The sequence below is a fragment of the Erythrolamprus reginae genome, chromosome 5 (assembly GCF_031021105.1).
Source record: "Erythrolamprus reginae isolate rEryReg1 chromosome 5, rEryReg1.hap1, whole genome shotgun sequence".
Taxonomy (NCBI): domain Eukaryota; kingdom Metazoa; phylum Chordata; class Lepidosauria; order Squamata; family Dipsadidae; genus Erythrolamprus; species Erythrolamprus reginae.
The window spans coordinates 32,980,283-32,997,311 of NC_091954.1; the positions used below are offsets into that span (position 1 = coordinate 32,980,283).

At 41.6% G+C, this 17,029-nt stretch overlaps 1 protein-coding gene across 1 annotated transcript in view; it reads left to right on the forward strand.

Moving 5' to 3' along the window:
* Window positions 1–543: 543 nt before the first annotated feature.
* LOC139168578 (lipase member M-like) overlaps window positions 544–17,029 on the forward strand; it is a 178,390-nt gene continuing 161,904 nt past the window's right edge. Inside the window, exons 1-3 of the mRNA XM_070754203.1 lie at window positions 544–565; window positions 1,138–1,244; window positions 3,610–3,727. Coding sequence (XP_070610304.1) covers window positions 544–565; window positions 1,138–1,244; window positions 3,610–3,727 — 247 coding nt within the window. The remainder of the gene's footprint in view (window positions 566–1,137; window positions 1,245–3,609; window positions 3,728–17,029) is intronic.

Here is a 17,029-nt window from a genome sequence, read left to right on the forward strand (position 1 = left end):
CCCAGTTTTCACAAAAACTGGGGTGTTTGTGCCTTACCCAAGCCCTCAGAAACACTCTGAGATCTCCCAAACCCTCTGTGTGCCCCATTATTTTTTTTTGCAAAAAATGGGCCTGTTTTTCACCCACTTTTGCAAAAAGCGGGGTGTGCAGAGAGTTTGAGAGGCCTGTAAAGTGCTTGGTGGGGGGTGGGGCAGGGGAGACAAAAGTTTTTTTTTCTTACTTACCTCTTCACAATCTCGGTGTCTCTTATAGTTTGAAAAATATGGCAATTTGCCCTATTGGCACTCAGAGATAAATATGTGGGTATTTCGTTGCGGTTTGGGCACTCGGTCTCAAAGAGGTTCACCATCACTGATCTAGGCTGTAACACTTTTTCCTGTTTCCCAGAGTTTTCTCACACAACACAAACCATTATAGTTCTCTAATCAAATGTATGACCTCCCCCCCCACTTACATTTAAAACACAGCAGAGGTGGATTCCTACCAGAGTGGTCCAGAGCGCTGCTCTGGTAGTGGTCCGCTGACTGCACAATTTGTGCACAATGGTGCTATCTTTGCTAGTCCGTGTGTAGCACCATCTCTTTTCCTAATTTCCAGCGATTTATTTGTTCTCTGAACATGCACAGAAGGAAAATTGTTTTTTGCTCTCTGAGCATGCACAGAAGGAAAATCGTTTTTTGCTCTCTGAGCATGCACAGAAGGAAAATAGTTTTTTGCTCTCTAAGCATGCACGGAAGCAAAATCGGGTGAAAGGATGCAGTGCACTGATAGGAAGATAAAATGAACCTAAAATACAGGTATTTGAAGATAATATTCATATATGAGATTTATATACCATTCATCTCCAAGCAATCCAGTTCTGAAAATCTTACATATTTCATCCTCTGGTACATCACTTAAACTCATATGAATAGATACGACTGCAACATTAGTAAATGGTGCACTTCAAATGGCTCTTTTTAACAGGGACACCCCCAAAGCAGTAAGGCCTTAATTCTAATTGTTTGTTACATAATGATTATTCAATAATTTCCAATTGCTACAACTCTTATGTAGATATTCTAGCAATGTCATGCATGATTTATTGGCATCAAGCATTTCTCAATTTTCTAAACACCTTTTAAAAAAAAATGTAGGTACAAGATGTGGCTCTTATTTTTTAATGGTTTTTGCAATTCAATGCATTTTATCTTCCATGGGAATATTGCCCCAAGCCAGAAATCCTGAAGCATACATGAATATTGTAAGTTGTAATTGTGTTGGTGGTTGATGTGGTATGATACAACATAGATAATTAAAAATGGCAGTAAGGATAAATGGATCCCTAGAATAGATGTTTAAAACTGGATGTTTCAAGTTCCATATTTATTCAGTTCCAGAAAAGCAGAAAACATTAAAAAAAAACAACCCCGCCTTGGTTTTGTTTAAGATATAATAAATGAAACAGATGGTCAAAAAAAGACACAAAACTTCGGTTCCCAGATCACCCTGACCCGGACCGAAAATTCTTCATTTTAGGGGCTTATCTTTGGTCAATTTGAATATTTTTTTTCACTTGGAAAGTAGTCTGAACATTTCTGCACACAATGATATGAAAATTGAACTGAGAAAAATAATTCTTATTGGTTTATTTTGCTTATAAAAGGTGCCCCCACTTTTTTGTGAACTTTTTTCAATTTATAGATAGTTTAGCCTGCAAGTTCAATTTTACTACAGTTGGTGTGAGATTGGTAGTTTGAAAATTTCGGAAAATAAGAAAAATATAAATGAACTGAAAAAAATGATGCTTATTGGTTTTTTAAATCAGAAATAAGGCCTCCCCCCCCCAGCCATGTGCAATCATTTTCAATTTCCTTTTTTTTTAGCCTGCCAGTTGCAACTTTTTTGAATTTTTTTGCATGGAATTACTAGTTTGATCATTCCTGAACATAATGATATTAAAATTGAACTGAAAAAAATTATGCTTATTGGTTTATTATTATTTTTTAAATCCCCCACCCCGGCCATGTGCAATCATTTTCAATTTACATTTTTTTTAGCCTGCCAGTTGCAACTTTTTTGAAAGCTTTTTGCATTGAATGTATAGTTTAAACATTTCTGAACATAATGATATGAAAATGATATGAGTCTGCGGAGAGGGGCGGCATACAAATCTAAATAATAAATAAATAATAAATAAATAAATAAAATTGAACTGAAAAAAGTGATGCTTATTGGTTTATTTTGATCAAAAAGCCCCCCCCCCATTTTTTGAGCATTTCGTGTCAGTTTATATATTTTTTCAGGCTACAAATCTCCAAGGAATCTTCCCCCAAAAGGTTTGATATACAAAACTGAACATTCCTGATCATAAGAAGAATATAAATGAACTGAAAAAAAAAAGATGCTTATTTGTTTATTTTGATCAGAAAAGCCCCCCCCCCGGCCTGGCCTTGAGCAATTTTCTTAACTTTTGATATAGATTTGGCTAAAGATATTTGTGAGTACATGATACCTAGATACCTAATTTTATGAAAGAAATCCATTTTACTAAAAACAAGTATGTAATTTTGAAATTAACAGCATAATTTGTATATAAATTGAAATAATTGAACACAACAGGGGGGGACTTTTATGTGCAAAATAAACAAATAAGCAACAATGTTTTCAGTTCAATTTTGTTTTCATTATGTTCAGAAAAGTTCAAACTGGTAATTCAATGCCAAAGTTATTGAAAATATTTAGAATTAGGGGCCTAGAAAAATTTATAAAGTGACATGCTTGAAAACCCGGGGGGTGGCCCATTTATGAGCAAAATAAATCAATAAGCATCAATTTATTCAGTTCAATTTTCATATCATTATGTTCAGAAATGTTCAAACTACCAATCCCACACCAACTTTAGTAAAATTGAATGCATTTTGCAGGCAAAACTATCTATAAATTGAAAACAATTTCACAAAAGGGGGGGGGCTTTTATGAGCAAAATAAAAATATAAGCATTAATTCTTTCATTTCAATTTTCACTTCATTGTGTGCAGAAATGTTCAAACTAGTTTCCAAGTGAAAAACGTTTTCAAAAAGACCAAATACAAGTACCTAAAACAAACAATTTTAGACCCGGGTACAGTACAAGTATATAGTGTTATCGCACAGGGCACCAGGGTTAAAAGGGCATAGTGTTTTATTGAGAAAAGCACTAGCAATAGCATTTAGACTTACATAACCCTTTACAGTGCTTTACAGCCCTCTCTAAGTGGTTTACAGAGTCAGCATATTGCCCACAACAATTTGGGTCTTCATTTTATCATCCTCGGAAGGATGGAAGGCTGAGTCAACCTTGAGCCTAGTGAGATTCGAACTGTCAAATTACAGTCAGCTAGCAGTCAGCAGAAGTAGTCTTCAATATTGCATTCTAACCACTGCGCCACCGCAGCTCATGAATACATGTTATAATTTTTAAGTAATACAAACACATGAATTCTTCCAATCCTTTTCACATTTGAGTCTACATTTAAAAAAAAGCAAAGAATTCTTTAGCTATTTCCCGACTTCTTTTAGGTGATTCTACACTTTAATATAAGTAAGATAAAAATATGATGCAGTTCTCCTGAAATTTCCTCCAACAGAGTGAAATCATTCACTATCAAGGATATCAAGTTGAAGAATATGAAATAGCAACTTCTGATGGTTACATTCTCACTCTTAATAGAATTCCACATGGCAGAAAACAACATGGGAGCATATGTAAGTAAAAAATAAATAAATTATACATTTAAAAAAAATAATCATGAACAATTTGTTTCCAACATTTTGCAAAAAAAAAAACCACATATGCCTCTCTTATTCCATTAGAATCATTTTCTTTCAGTTGACACAACTTTCAAATGTACTTCAAATGATAGGGTTGGAGGAATAGAGGACTTCTAGCTAGCACATTTCCAAGATCAGGAACCGAAGCATAATTCCCAGTTCTTAACTTTTTGAAGATTTTTATAAGACCAAGGAGGTAGAACTATTCCTAGGCATTTTGGATACTAAATCCTGTATTTTTTTCTACTTTAGGCATAAATATTGTGACAAACAGACACACACACACGCACACACACATAAACACAAACATACATTCCTTGACTTTTGACCACAATTGAGCCGAACATGTCTGTTACTAAATGAGATGGTTATTAACTGAAGTTTGCCTCATTTTACAACATTTCTTGCCACTGTTGTTAAGTGAATCTGACTTCCCCGTTGACATAGAAACATAGAAGACTGATGGCAGAAAAAGGCCTCATGGTCCTCTAGTCCAGTGATTTTCAACCTTTTTTGAGCTGCGGCACATTTTTTACATTTACGAAACCCTGGGGCACATTGAGCGGAGTGGGGTGGGCCTAAAAAAAGTTTGGACAAAACAATTTTCTCTCTCTTCCTCCCTTTCACTCTATTTCTCTCTCCCTCTTTCCCTTCCTTCCTCTTTCTTTTTCTCTCCCCATCCCTCTTTCTTTCTCTTCCTTCCTTCCTCTCTTTTTTGCTCTCTTTCTCTCTCTCTCCCTACCTTGCTCTAGGTCTTTCTCTCTCTCTCCTTCCCTCCCTCTTTCTCTCTCTCTCTTGCTTTCTTTCTCTCTCTTTCTCTCTCTCTTGCTTTCTTTCCCTTGTTCTCTTTCTCTCACTCTTGGTTTCTCTCTCTCTTGTTCTCTTTCTCTCTCATCGCTCTTTCTCTCTCTCTCTCTCTCTTGCTTTCTTTCTCTCTCTCTTGCTTTCTTTCTCTCTCTGAGCTTCGCGGCACACCTGACCATGTCCCACGGCACACTAGTGTGCCTCGGCACACTGGTTGAAAAACACTGCTCTAGTCTACTCTTGTACTATTTCATGTATTTTATCTTAGGATGGATATATATTTATCCCAGGCATGTTTAAATTCAGTTAATGTGGATTTACCAACCACATCTGTTGGAGGTTTGTTCCAAGCATCTACTACTCTTTCAGTAAAATAATATTTTCTCATGTTACTTCTAATCTTTCCCCCAACTTTTCTGTCAGGCTCCCTGGTAGAATTCTCCCAAAAATTCACAGGTACAAATTTCAGACACACACACGTTTGAAAATTCAAAACAATGTTCTTTATAATGAAAAGTCACTTAAACTAAGCCCTCTTTTGGTATAGCAAAGAGCACTTGTCTCCAAACAAACTGTTATGTGATACTTAGCTTGCAGATGTGAGGCAATTCACAGTCCTTCTTCTTTCACAAAGTGAAACACACTTTGCACTGGTTTAGTTTCAAAGGGCGGAAAAATCAGCACACAAAAGGTCAAAGTCAGTAAAGCAATCATGAAACACAAGGATCAGATAATCCTCCACAATGGCCAAATAGCAGCCTCACTAATTACCACAGCCCCACCCAACCACAGGTGGCCTCATTTTCTTTGATAATAATCTCTCAGTTGTTGTTGCCTATGCATCGCTCTCCACATGTGTGGCTGTATCATTAATTCTTGTTCTGAATCCAAGGAGGAGCTAGATAATTGATCTCCTTCTGAGCTGTCTGCCACACTCTCCTCCTTTCTGTCACTCATGTCTTCTTGGTCAGAGGAGCCTTCATCAGCAGATTCCACCGGGGGCAAAACAGGCCTGCAGCATGTGAATGTCTCCCCCACATCCACAGTCCTTGGGGCAGGAGCAGGGTCAGAGCTAACCACAACAGCAAATAACCTCAGCTTGTGCCCCCTTGTTCTTGTATTCACTTTCCTATTAAAAACACTTCCCTCCTGAATCTTATTTAACCCTTTAACACAGTGATCCCCAAACTATGGCCCACGGGATGGATGCAGCCCGCTGAGGCTATTTATCCAGCCCACGGCAGCGTACGAGATTTTACTGATCTATATAATAAGCTCCCGAATCTTCCGTCCACTCTGCTGCTGAGCATCTGGCAGCAGCAAGGAGGAGGAGGAAAGCCAGGGGGCAGGGAGGAAAGTGGGCCTGCAATTGTCCCCTTTCTTTGCCACTTTTAGTGAGAGAAACTGTTGCTGCCCTATGGCAGAGCAGCTACAGTTCCTCTCCCTAAAGGCGAGAAAGAAAGGGGCCAACTGCAGGCCTGCTTTCCTCCCCGCCCCCTGGCTTTCCTCCTCCTCCTCCAGACACTCAGCTGCAGACCGTCTTGGTCCCTCCAGTGCCGCTTTTTTGCTTTTCTTTCTTCAGGGATTTTGCACCAGTGAGGTTTGTGCGTGTTTGGGCACTTTTGGCGTTTGGGGGGGGGGTCTGCTGTGGAGAGAGAGAGAGAGAAAGAGGGAGAGATAGAAAGGGAGTGAGCGAGAGAGAGAGAATAAAGCAAGAAAGAGAGGGAGAGAGATAGCGGGAGGGTGCCACTTTTTTGCTTCTTTGCTGCCCCATGGGGAGGGCGCTGGCCTCTGCCCTTAGCCTGGAAGCCCTGCAAGAGCGGCTGGAGGTGCTGAAGGCACTACAGGGCCAGTACCTCCAGGGCTGTAAGCAAGCCATCAGGAGCCCCCCGCACTAACTTGTTGATGGCGTGCAAAGCCATGCCATCCCGGATCGCGGGGAGGGGAGCTCTTCCCAGACTAGGCGACAGTGAGGCCCTCCCAATGCTTGCCTACCACCTAGGCCCCGTGCTGGGCCACGCTGGGGGCTGTCCCTTGGAGCCGGGGTTGATGGGCCTAGCCTTGGCTTACTTGGCCCTGGTGCAGCCAAAGTGTGGGGTGGAGTAGGCAGCGGCGGCGGCTGCTGCTGCTCCCTCTGTTCCCTCTAAGCTGCGTGTGTCTGTACGCATGCACCCCAAAACACCCCCCCACGCACCCTTTTCCAAGGGCACGCAAGGAGCCCCACGCCTCCGCCCCCTTGCCCCCCTGGCTTCTCGCTGCTGCCCCCCACCCGCCCAATCCGCCTCTCTTTCTCCTCCTCCGCTTCCCGGCTTGGGGCACCACTCCTCCCGCAGAGGGAACGTCCGCCCCGCCCCTCTCACAGTCCCTTCACTGAGAGCACTTTCATCCCGGGCTGTCAGTGAGGGGGCTGCAGGAGAGGCGGGGCAGGTGTTCTCACAGCAGACGCCGGCGAAGATGATTTTCAATGTCGGGCATGCGGATGCGCCCGCTCCCCATCCCCTGCCAGCCTGCTCAGAACATTCAAAATAAGAAAAACCTTCGCCACTGTGAGAACAACGGAGAGAGAATGAGAGACAGTGAGAGCAACAGACAGAGCAAGATAGAGAGAAAGTGAGAAAGAGAGAGAGAAAGAGATAGCAAGACAGAGAGAACAAGAGAAAGAGTGAGAGAGAGAGAAAGAAAACAAGAGAGAGAGAAAGAAAACAAGAGAGAAAGTGAGAAAAAGAGAGAGAGAGCAAGAGGGGGAGAGAGAGAGAAAGAGAGAAAGAGAGAGAGAGAGAGATGAGAGAGGAAGGAAGAGAGTGAGAGAGAGGAAGAAAGCAAGAGAGAGAGAGACAGAGAAAGCAAGAGAGAGAGAGAAGAGTGGAAGGAAGAGAGAGAGAGAGAGAAATGATAGAAAAAAGGGGAGAAAAAAGAGAAATGAGAAAATGATTGAGGCAGAGAATGACAGGAAAGAGAGAGAAACAGAGAGAGAAGTGACTCTTGATTTAAAGCATATGGTAAAAGCACTTAAATAATAAAAAATAATAAAAAACCCAAAATCCATTACTATTAAAACTAAAACAACCAGCAAAACCAAAAACATAACTATTAATAAAAACATTATTAATTTCTTTTAATTAAAAAAGGGATTTTTTTCTTATTTATTTATTTATTTATTTATTTATTTATTCCTATGCCACCCAGTCCCAAGGGGACTGCCGCTCAGACACTATACTTTTCCGCCCACACCGGAAAAAAATTAGAGGGAACATTGGCTGCTTCGGGCCCACCCCAAGCTGAGCTTCCTTCAGCTTCCTTGGAAGCAAAGCTGCAAAGCTTACCTGCCACCACGAAGGAAGCCAAAGGAAGCTCAGCTCGAGGGTGGGCCTGGAGCAGCAGGCACCGCCGCCTACTCCACCTCGTGCTTTGGGCAGCTCTGGTGGGCATGGGGCATCAGGGCAAGCTGTGAAGGTGGTGGTGCCAAGCGTGGGTTGAGCGGGAAGGCACCGGCAGCAGCGGCACTGAGCGGTTGGCTTCAAGGCACCGATGGCGGTGGCTGGATGTGTTGCAGGACGCCGTACATGCTGGTGCTGTGCTGGGCATGGGGCTGGCACCTCTGTCCCGGCCCAGCCAGCGGGCCAGTACCAGCACCATGCCCAGCACAGCACCAGCAATGTACTGCGACCCAACGTTGGTGCCACCGTCTTGGAGCTCCTGCTTGCAGCCGACCGCCTCGCGACGCACAAAACGTATTTGTGTGCGTGAGTGGTGTTGCAGGGCAGAAAAAAAAGAAGAGAGAAAAAAGAGAGAAGAAAAGGAGAGAGAGAGAGAGAGAGAAAGAAATCAACAGAGAGAGAGGGAGAGAAAAAAAGAAGTGAGAGGGGGAGGGAATGTGAGAGAGAAAAAGAGAAAAATAAGAAAATGATGGAGGGAAAGAACAAGGGAGAGGAAAATGAAACAAATGAGAGAGAAGGGAAAAAAGGGAGAGAGAAGAGAGAAGTGGAAAAGAGGGAGGGAGGGAGGGAAGGAAGGAGAAATAGAGGGAAAAGGAAGGAAGGAAAAAAGGAAGGAAGAAGAAATGGAGGGAAAAAGGAAGGAAGGAAAAATGAAATGAATGGAGGGGCGGAGGGAGGAAGGACTATTTTTTGGGGGGGGGGTAAATTTTAAAAAAAATTTCTCTCAACATACATTCAAACAATACAATGTACCATCTAATTTCCCCTGAATAAAATGCAGTATTTTGTCAGTAACTAATATCAATCATCAAAAATGTTGCAAAAGGTTTTTTTCTAATGTTGTCATCCAGGTACACACTTTTCTTTTAATTCAATTCCCTCCTTAATGTTCCTTCAAAAAGTACAACACCAATTATATTTCTAACTTATTAACCATTATGCCAAAGTGCTTCCTTCTTTCTTTATATATTTTTCTATAAACATTTTTATACATTTTTCTATAAACCAAGAAAACCTTGTATAGCCAATCAGATGTTAACTAAAAAAAATTAAAAACAAAACATAAACATATATGAATTTCAGACTTCTTCTCCCCCTCTAAATAGTGCATTCCCATTTTGTTTTTTACTTTAAAATAAGGTATGTGCAGTGTGCATAGGGATTTGTTCATAGGTTTGTTTTTTTATAGTCCGGCCCTCCAACAGTCTGAGGGACAGTGAACTGGCCCCCTGTGTGAAAAGTTTGTGGACCCCTGCTTTAACATATTTAAATGTTTCGAACATGTCCCCCCTTTTCCTATACAGATTGAGTTCATTAAGTCTTTCCTAATACATTTTATGCTTAAGATCTTCCACTATTTTTGTAACCTGTCTTTGGACCCGTTCAATTTTTGATTTTGCTTGTAAGAAATTCACAAAAGGTGATCACATGACCCCAGGACACTGCAAGCATCATAAATATGAACCAGTTTACCAAGCATCCGAAAGTGTGAGTAATGGTCATACAGTGATCCCTCGATTAGCGCGGGGGTTACGTTCCAAGACCTCCCGCGCTAATCGATTTCCGCGTTATAATGGTGCGGAAGTAAAAACACCATCTGCGCATGCGCGCCATTTTTTTCATGGCCGCACATGCGCAGATGGTGGAGTTTGCGTGTGGGCGGCAGGGAAGACCAAGGGAAGGTTCCTTCGGCCGCCCAACAGCTGATCTGCTCCGCAGCGTGGAAGCAGCGAGGAGCCGAAGATGGGGTTTCCCCGTTGCCCAGGCAAAGGGGAAACCCCATCTTCGGCTCCTCGCTGCCGCCGCGCTGCGGAGCAGATCAGGTGTTGGGCGGCTGAAGGAACCTTCCCTTGGTCTTCCCGCCGCCCAGGCAAAGGGGAAACCCCAAGATCGCTTGCCGCTTGCCGCTTGCCGTATTGCAGCTTGGAGCCTTGCTTCGCCTCCTTCGCTGCAATACGGCAAGCGGCAAGCGATCTTGGGGTTTCCCCTTTGCCTGGGCGGCGCTGGGGCCATGCGGAGCCGCTCATCTAGGGGGGCGTGGACCGGCAAGGTGCCCTCCGCTCTCTCTCTTTCTCTCCCTGTTACCGGTGTGGTATAAGAGAGAGAAAGAGAGAGAAAGGAGGGTGACTTGCCAGTCCACGCCCCCCTGGATGAGCAGCCCCGCATGGCCCCAGCGCCGGACTCCGCCGTTGCCTCCGCCCTTGTTCGGCTCTGCAGCTGAGAGGCCACGTCCACCCCGTCCTCGGTGTCCCCGGCACCCAGCATCCCCACGCCGCCTCCACCTCCCGGTAATGCGCCCGACCTCTGCCTCTCTCTTTCTCTCTCATATACCACGCCGGCAACAGGGAGAGAAAGAGAGAGAGAAATGATAGAAAAAAGTGGAGAAAAAAAGAGAAATAAGAAAATGATTGAAGCAGAGAATGACAGGAAAGAAAGAGAAAGAGACAGAGAAGTGACTCTTGGTGATGACGTATGACGTCATCGGGTGGGAAAAACCGTGGTATAGCAAAAAAAACCGTGGAGTATTTTTTAATTAATATTTTTTGAAAAACCGTGTTGTAGCATTTCGCACTAATCGAGACCGTGCTAATCGAGGGATCACTGTAATTCCCTTTTTTCAGGGCTATTGAGTCAAGGTTGACTCAGCCTTCCAACCTTCTGAGGTTGGTAAAACGAGGACTCAGATTGTTGAAGGCAATATGCTTAGCCTCTATAAACCACTTAGAGAGGGCTGTAAAGCACTATGAAGTGGTATATGTCTAAATGCTACTGCTATTGTAACTTTGAACAGTCACTAAGTGAACTGTTGTAAGTTGAAGACTACCTGTATATAACACACACACACACACACTGCACACAGGTTGGAGTAATATGTCTGCAGATAAAATAACATTACAGATCCAGTCTCAAGAAAAAAGGCAAGATATGATACAGAAAGGGCTCTGTTCAGAATTTTGACAAATAAAGGTCCATTTCTGGGGAAGCTGTCCATTGAGGACAGCTTCCCCAGAACTATTAAACAGATCTCCAGCTCCAAGATGAAACACAAATTTCCATATTTAGAACAACGAATCCAATATCTGATTGTCTTTCCACTTCCCCATTGGGCAATGGGGGCAGATATTTCTTTTTTTTAAAATAATTTTTATTGATTTTTAGTTCCAAGACAAGTCAAAGACACATACAAAAACACACAACATAAAAAAGGAGCCCAAACTGCTCCATACTTTTCAGAAGTCTAAGAAATTTAAATACGAGTCTTATAGATCATGTTAAGAAAAGGTAATAAAGAGAAATAATGAAAGGAAGAAAAAAGTATAAACTATCACTAATTACTATTTACATAAGTTTGCGTAGTTTTGTACCATATGATATACGTTATATTATTTACAGTAGCATTCTTTTATCCAGCCACTCATAAAACGTATACCAAATTTTATAGTAGTCAGATTCTTCTTGTCCCTTTAACCGCCTTGTTATCATGTCCATTTCAGCACAATCAGTAATTTTATTTACGGTATTATTTCTTCTTCTCTTGGAATTTCTGTATCTTTCCATCTTTGAGCGTAGGCTACCCTGGCAGCTGTTAAAATATGTATTAATAGATATTGGGTTTCTTTTTTATACTTCTGAGTAGGAATTCCTAATAAAAAGAATTCTGGCGTCTTTTCTATTTCCTTTTGTATTATTTATTTTAACCACTTCACGATTAAGTTCCAATAATATTTAACTAGGGCAGGTCCACCATTAGGGATAATATGTACCTATCTCTTTTTTGCACTTCCAGCAATTTGGTTGGAGATTCAGATACATTTTGGCGATTCTGTTGGATGGCAAATGCCATCTATGGAACATTTTCATCTGGTTTTCTTTAAATGTTGTGGACTTTGTTATCTACCAATTATATATCCATGATTTTTTCCCATTTGTCCATATCTATTGAATGCCCAAAGTTCCTGCACCAACTAATCATGGTATCTTTTACCATATTACTTTCTATTTTGGACCTTATCATATACTTATATATTTTTCCGGATCATTTTCTCTTGATTTTTCATAATTATTTTACAAAAAGTTGATTTCCCTCTCTGAAAAACATAGGTCTATTTGTTAGCTGAGAATCTTGCTTGGATCAGAGTGTATGTCCACCAGTCTATCTCCTTAATGGGAATCTAAAAGATCTTTATATATTAATACTTCAGTACTTTTATTTAAGTTTGGATGTCTTATTACATCCATTGGTGAGATCCAATCTGGGACGGTTTGAACATGAACTTGTAATAAGGAATATCTAATTATGTGGTTTTTAAAGTACTTATATGCTATATATTTCTCATACCATGCGAAAGCATGCCAACCCAACATTAATTCGTGGCCTTCCAAACTTAAAACTCTATTACGGTATTTTCTAGGGTAAGCTAGTTTCTTATCCATATAATGGTTGCGGCTTGATAATACAGTTTCCAATTCGGTAATCCCACCCCACCCCTTTCTTTTAAATCTTTTAAATCTTTTAAATCTTCTAATTTAATTCTTGGTTTTTTCCCATTAATTATAATTTTTGCAGTTTGTTTAGCATATATGGAATCTATCAATTTACTAAATTTGGTCCCAAAATTCATCCTCGCTAGTTGTGCTTTTAGAAATCTCCAGTTAACATTATTGAAAGCTTTTTTGCATCTAAAAAATTAAGGACATTTGTTTTTCAGAGTGTTGTTCATAATACTCTAAGGTATTTATAATTGTCCTAATATTATTTTTCACCTGTCTGCCTAGAAGAAACCCATTTTGATCATCATGAATTATAACATTTAATATTTTTTTAAGTCTCATTGAGAGTATGGAAACAAATATTTTATAATCGACATTAAGGGGGGATATTGGTCTATAATTTTCTATTTTTTCTTTTGCCGTTCCTGTTTTTGGAATTAGAGTAATCAGGGTTTCAGACCAGGATATTGGAATTTTTACTTCTGAGATTATTTTATTAAAAATCTCGAGCATATTCACCATGATGGAACTACAGTCTAATTTATAGAATTCTGCTGGGATTGCGTCTGGGCCAGTTGCTTTGTTATTTTTCTGTCTATTTATTGTTTGTTGAAGTTCTGCCATTGTGATTTGGGAATTCAGTTTTTGCAATTGTTCATCTGTTAAGGCAGGTAGTTTTAGGAAGTCTAGAAAATTTTTAACTTCTATTTCATTAACCTCTTCATATTGGTATAGCTGTTTGTAAAATTCCAATGCTATTACCTTCTTTTCCTCCATACTATATCTTATCTTTCCCTCTTTGTCTTCTAATTTATTAATTATTTATTATTAGAAACATAGAAACACAGAAGACTGACGACAGAAAAAGATCTCATGATCCATCTAGGCTGCCCTTATACTATTTCCTGTATTTTATCTTAGGATGGATATATGTTTATCCCAGGCATGTTTACATTCAGTTACTGTGGATTTACCAACCACGTCTGCTGGAAGTTTGTTCCAAGGATCTACTACTCTTTCAGTAAAATAATATTTTCTCATGTTGCTTTTGATCTTTCCCCCAACTAACTTCAGATTGTGTCCCCTTGTGCTTGTGTTCACTTTCCTATTAAAAACACTTCCCTCCTGAACCTTATTTAACCCTTTAACATATTTAAATGTTTTGATCATGTCCCCACTTTTCCTTCTGTCCTCCAGACTATACAGATTGAGTTCATTAAGTCTTTCCTGGTAAGTTTCATGCTTACGACCTTCCACTATTCTTGTAGCCCGTCTTTGGACCCATTAATTTTGTCAATATCTTTTTGTAGGTGAGGTCTCCAGAACTGAACACAGTATTCCAAATGTGGTCTCACCAGCGCTCTATATAGTGGGATCACAATCTCCTTCTTCCTGCTTGTTATACCTCTAGCTATGCAGCCAAGCATCCTACTTGCTTTTCCTACCGCCCGACCACACTGCTCACCCATTTTGAGACTGTCAGAAATCACTACCCCTAAATCCTTCTCTTCTGACGTTTTTGCTAATACAGAACTGCCAATATAATACTCAGATTGAGGATTACTTTTCCCCAAGTGCATTATTTTACATTTGGAAACATTAAACTGCAGTTTCCATTGCTTTGACCATTTATCTAGTAAAGCTAAATCATACCATATTACAGACGCTTCCAGGAATATCAACCCTATTGCACATTTTAGAGTCATCGGCAAATAGGCAAACCTTCCCTACCAAACCTTCCCCTATGTCACTCACAAACATATTAAAAAGAATAGGACCCAGAACAGATCCTTGTGGCACACCGCTTGTAACCTGTCTCTGCTCAGAATACTCGCCATTAAAAATAACTCTCTGATGTCTACACTTCAGTCAGCTGCAAATCCACTGAACTATCCAGGGATTAAGTCCAATCTTCATTAATTTAACTATCAGCTCTTTATGTGGAACCATATCAAAGGCTTTGCTGAAGTCCAGATAGGCAATATCCACGGCACCACCTTCATCCAACACCTTCGTGACATAGTCAAAGAAATCAATGAGATTAGTCTGACATGATTTGCCTTCAGTAAAGCCATGCTGATTTGGGTCCAAAAGTTATTGTTTTTTAGGTGCTGATTTATCCTCTTCTTGAGTAGAGTCTCCATCGTTTTAACTATAACTGATGTCAAGCTAACTGGCCTGTAGTTACCAGCTTCTTCTCTACTGCCCTTCTTGTGGATAGGCACAACACTGGCCATTCTCCAATCCTCAGGAACATCTCCTATTAACAGGGATTGGTTAAACAAATCAGTCAGGGGGGTAGCAATGACAAACCTGAGTTCTTTAAGAACTCTAGGGTGGATGCCATCTGGACCCATTGCCTTATTTATCTTTAATCGTTCAAGTTCTTCTAAGAAATCGGCTTCTAAGATCACTGGAACTGTGCTGTCCCCAGAGACAGAGATAGTTGGACTGTATTTAGGCATGTTTCTTTAAGATATTGCATTAGGGGAAATGTAGTGAAATTGCACTCTGGGTAATGTAGTTTTACATGTGACCCCACTCGCTATTACAAAACTTACCTCAATGGATCAAGATACAAAAGGCAACCAGACTGACCTCCCACCTACAAGGGAACCTCAGCTGACACCAGTAGCCATGAACTCTAATCTCAGTGTTGACGCCAAGACATTCCTGCCAAATCCTCTACCCACCTCAGACGCACCATTTCTTCCACCCAACTTGACTGCGCCTAGCCCTCCGACCATCCTGGCCACGGCTACAAACACCAATAGTCAGGATCAACCCACCAGCCAGCACATGGTGCACCCCTGCTATGTCAGATGGAAGGAAACACACCCACCACCTCTACCATGGGCAGCTGGCGACTCAGAGACATGTAATTCAGCTCCATCTCCAGAACATTAAAGCCAGAACACCCGCATACAACCTGTGCCCACCTGGAACACATCCATCGAATGGACACCCCGATGAGCAAGGGTGGATTTGGCAGGATAGAGAAATTTTCAGACATACCGGGGAGAAGATACATGCTATGGAAGCACAACTTCTTGTATGCTGTCTATTACCGGCGGAGCAGCTTGTGCATATGGCAGCATGGCTAGGGCCTGAGTCTGCTGACATCATTAGAGACATCCACTCAGCCAATTTAGCTGAACCGGACGTCGCCCTTCAGGAATCATGGACCGCGGCTTCCAGTTTTGGCGTCATCGCTGACACCAGGCAGCCTTCTGTTTATCCGGGGTTGTCCTGGCCTTTCGTGTGTCTTTTGGTGGCTTAAAGGCGATCACCGACCTGGAGAGATGGTGATTTAATAGAGGAATTCCTTGTGTACCTGAGGGAGGTCGGTGGACCCACCGGAAAGCAGGGAAACCCTTTTTGCAAGCACACGAAGAACCAATCTGCAGATTGGCCTGAAGCTGTGACGCTCCGACTCCATTAAGGAAGCTGTGAGAAGACGGTGGTGAAAGCTTTTGGAGTGAATAAGTGAAGAAATTCCATTTGATCGATCGTTGTTTGTGGATAATAGCAGATGAAAGACCCCTTGTTGTGTGCTTTGCATTGCTAAGGAAGAGTGCCAAAACCCTCGAGAAAAAGCGGTGACTGCAATTCTGTTTAATTGGCTCATGGCGGCAGAGAACAAACAAGATTAGGCAGATCGAGCAGATGTGTGAGTGAAAACCATATACCATTTGAACTTTTCTGCTGGACTCCATTTGTGGTTTTGCAGTGATAGATTGGAAACAATGTGTGATTCACAACAGTTGGGGAAGATAAAGTTTTTGGATGTCTTGATGGTAAGAGGAAGTTTTGGACAGATTTAAGTGGATTAGAACAAATTTATTTATTTTATTTTATTTATTTATTACTTAGATTTGTATGCCGCCCCTCTCCGAAGACTTGGGGCGGCTCACAACATGCGGAAACAAATCATAAATAATCTAAATTTTAAATTTTAAAGATTTAAAAAGACCCCATATACTAACAGACATAGACACAAGCATACCATATATAAATTAAACATGCCCAGGGGAAGATGTTTCAGTTCCCCCATGCCTGACGGCAAAGGTGGGTTTTAAGGAGTTTACGGAAGGCAGGAAGAGTAGGGGCAGTTCTAATCTCCGGGGGGAGTTGGTTCCAGAGGGCCGGTGCCGCCACAGAGAAGGCTCTTCCCCTGGGGCCCGCCAACCAACATTGTTTAGTTGACGGGACCCGGAGAAGGCCCACTCTGTGGGACCTAATCGGTCGCTGGGATTCGTGCGGCAGGAGGCGGTCTCGGAGATATTCTGGTCCAATGCCATGAAGGGCTTTAAAGGTCATAACCAACACTTTGAATTGTGACCGGAAACTGAGCGGCAGCCAATGCAGACTGCGGAGTGATGGTGAAACATGGGCATACCTAGGTAAGCCCATGACTGCTCTCGCAGCTGCATTCTGCACGATCTGAAGTTTCCGAACACTTTTCAAAGGTAGCCCCATGTAGAGAGCATTACAGTAGTCGAAC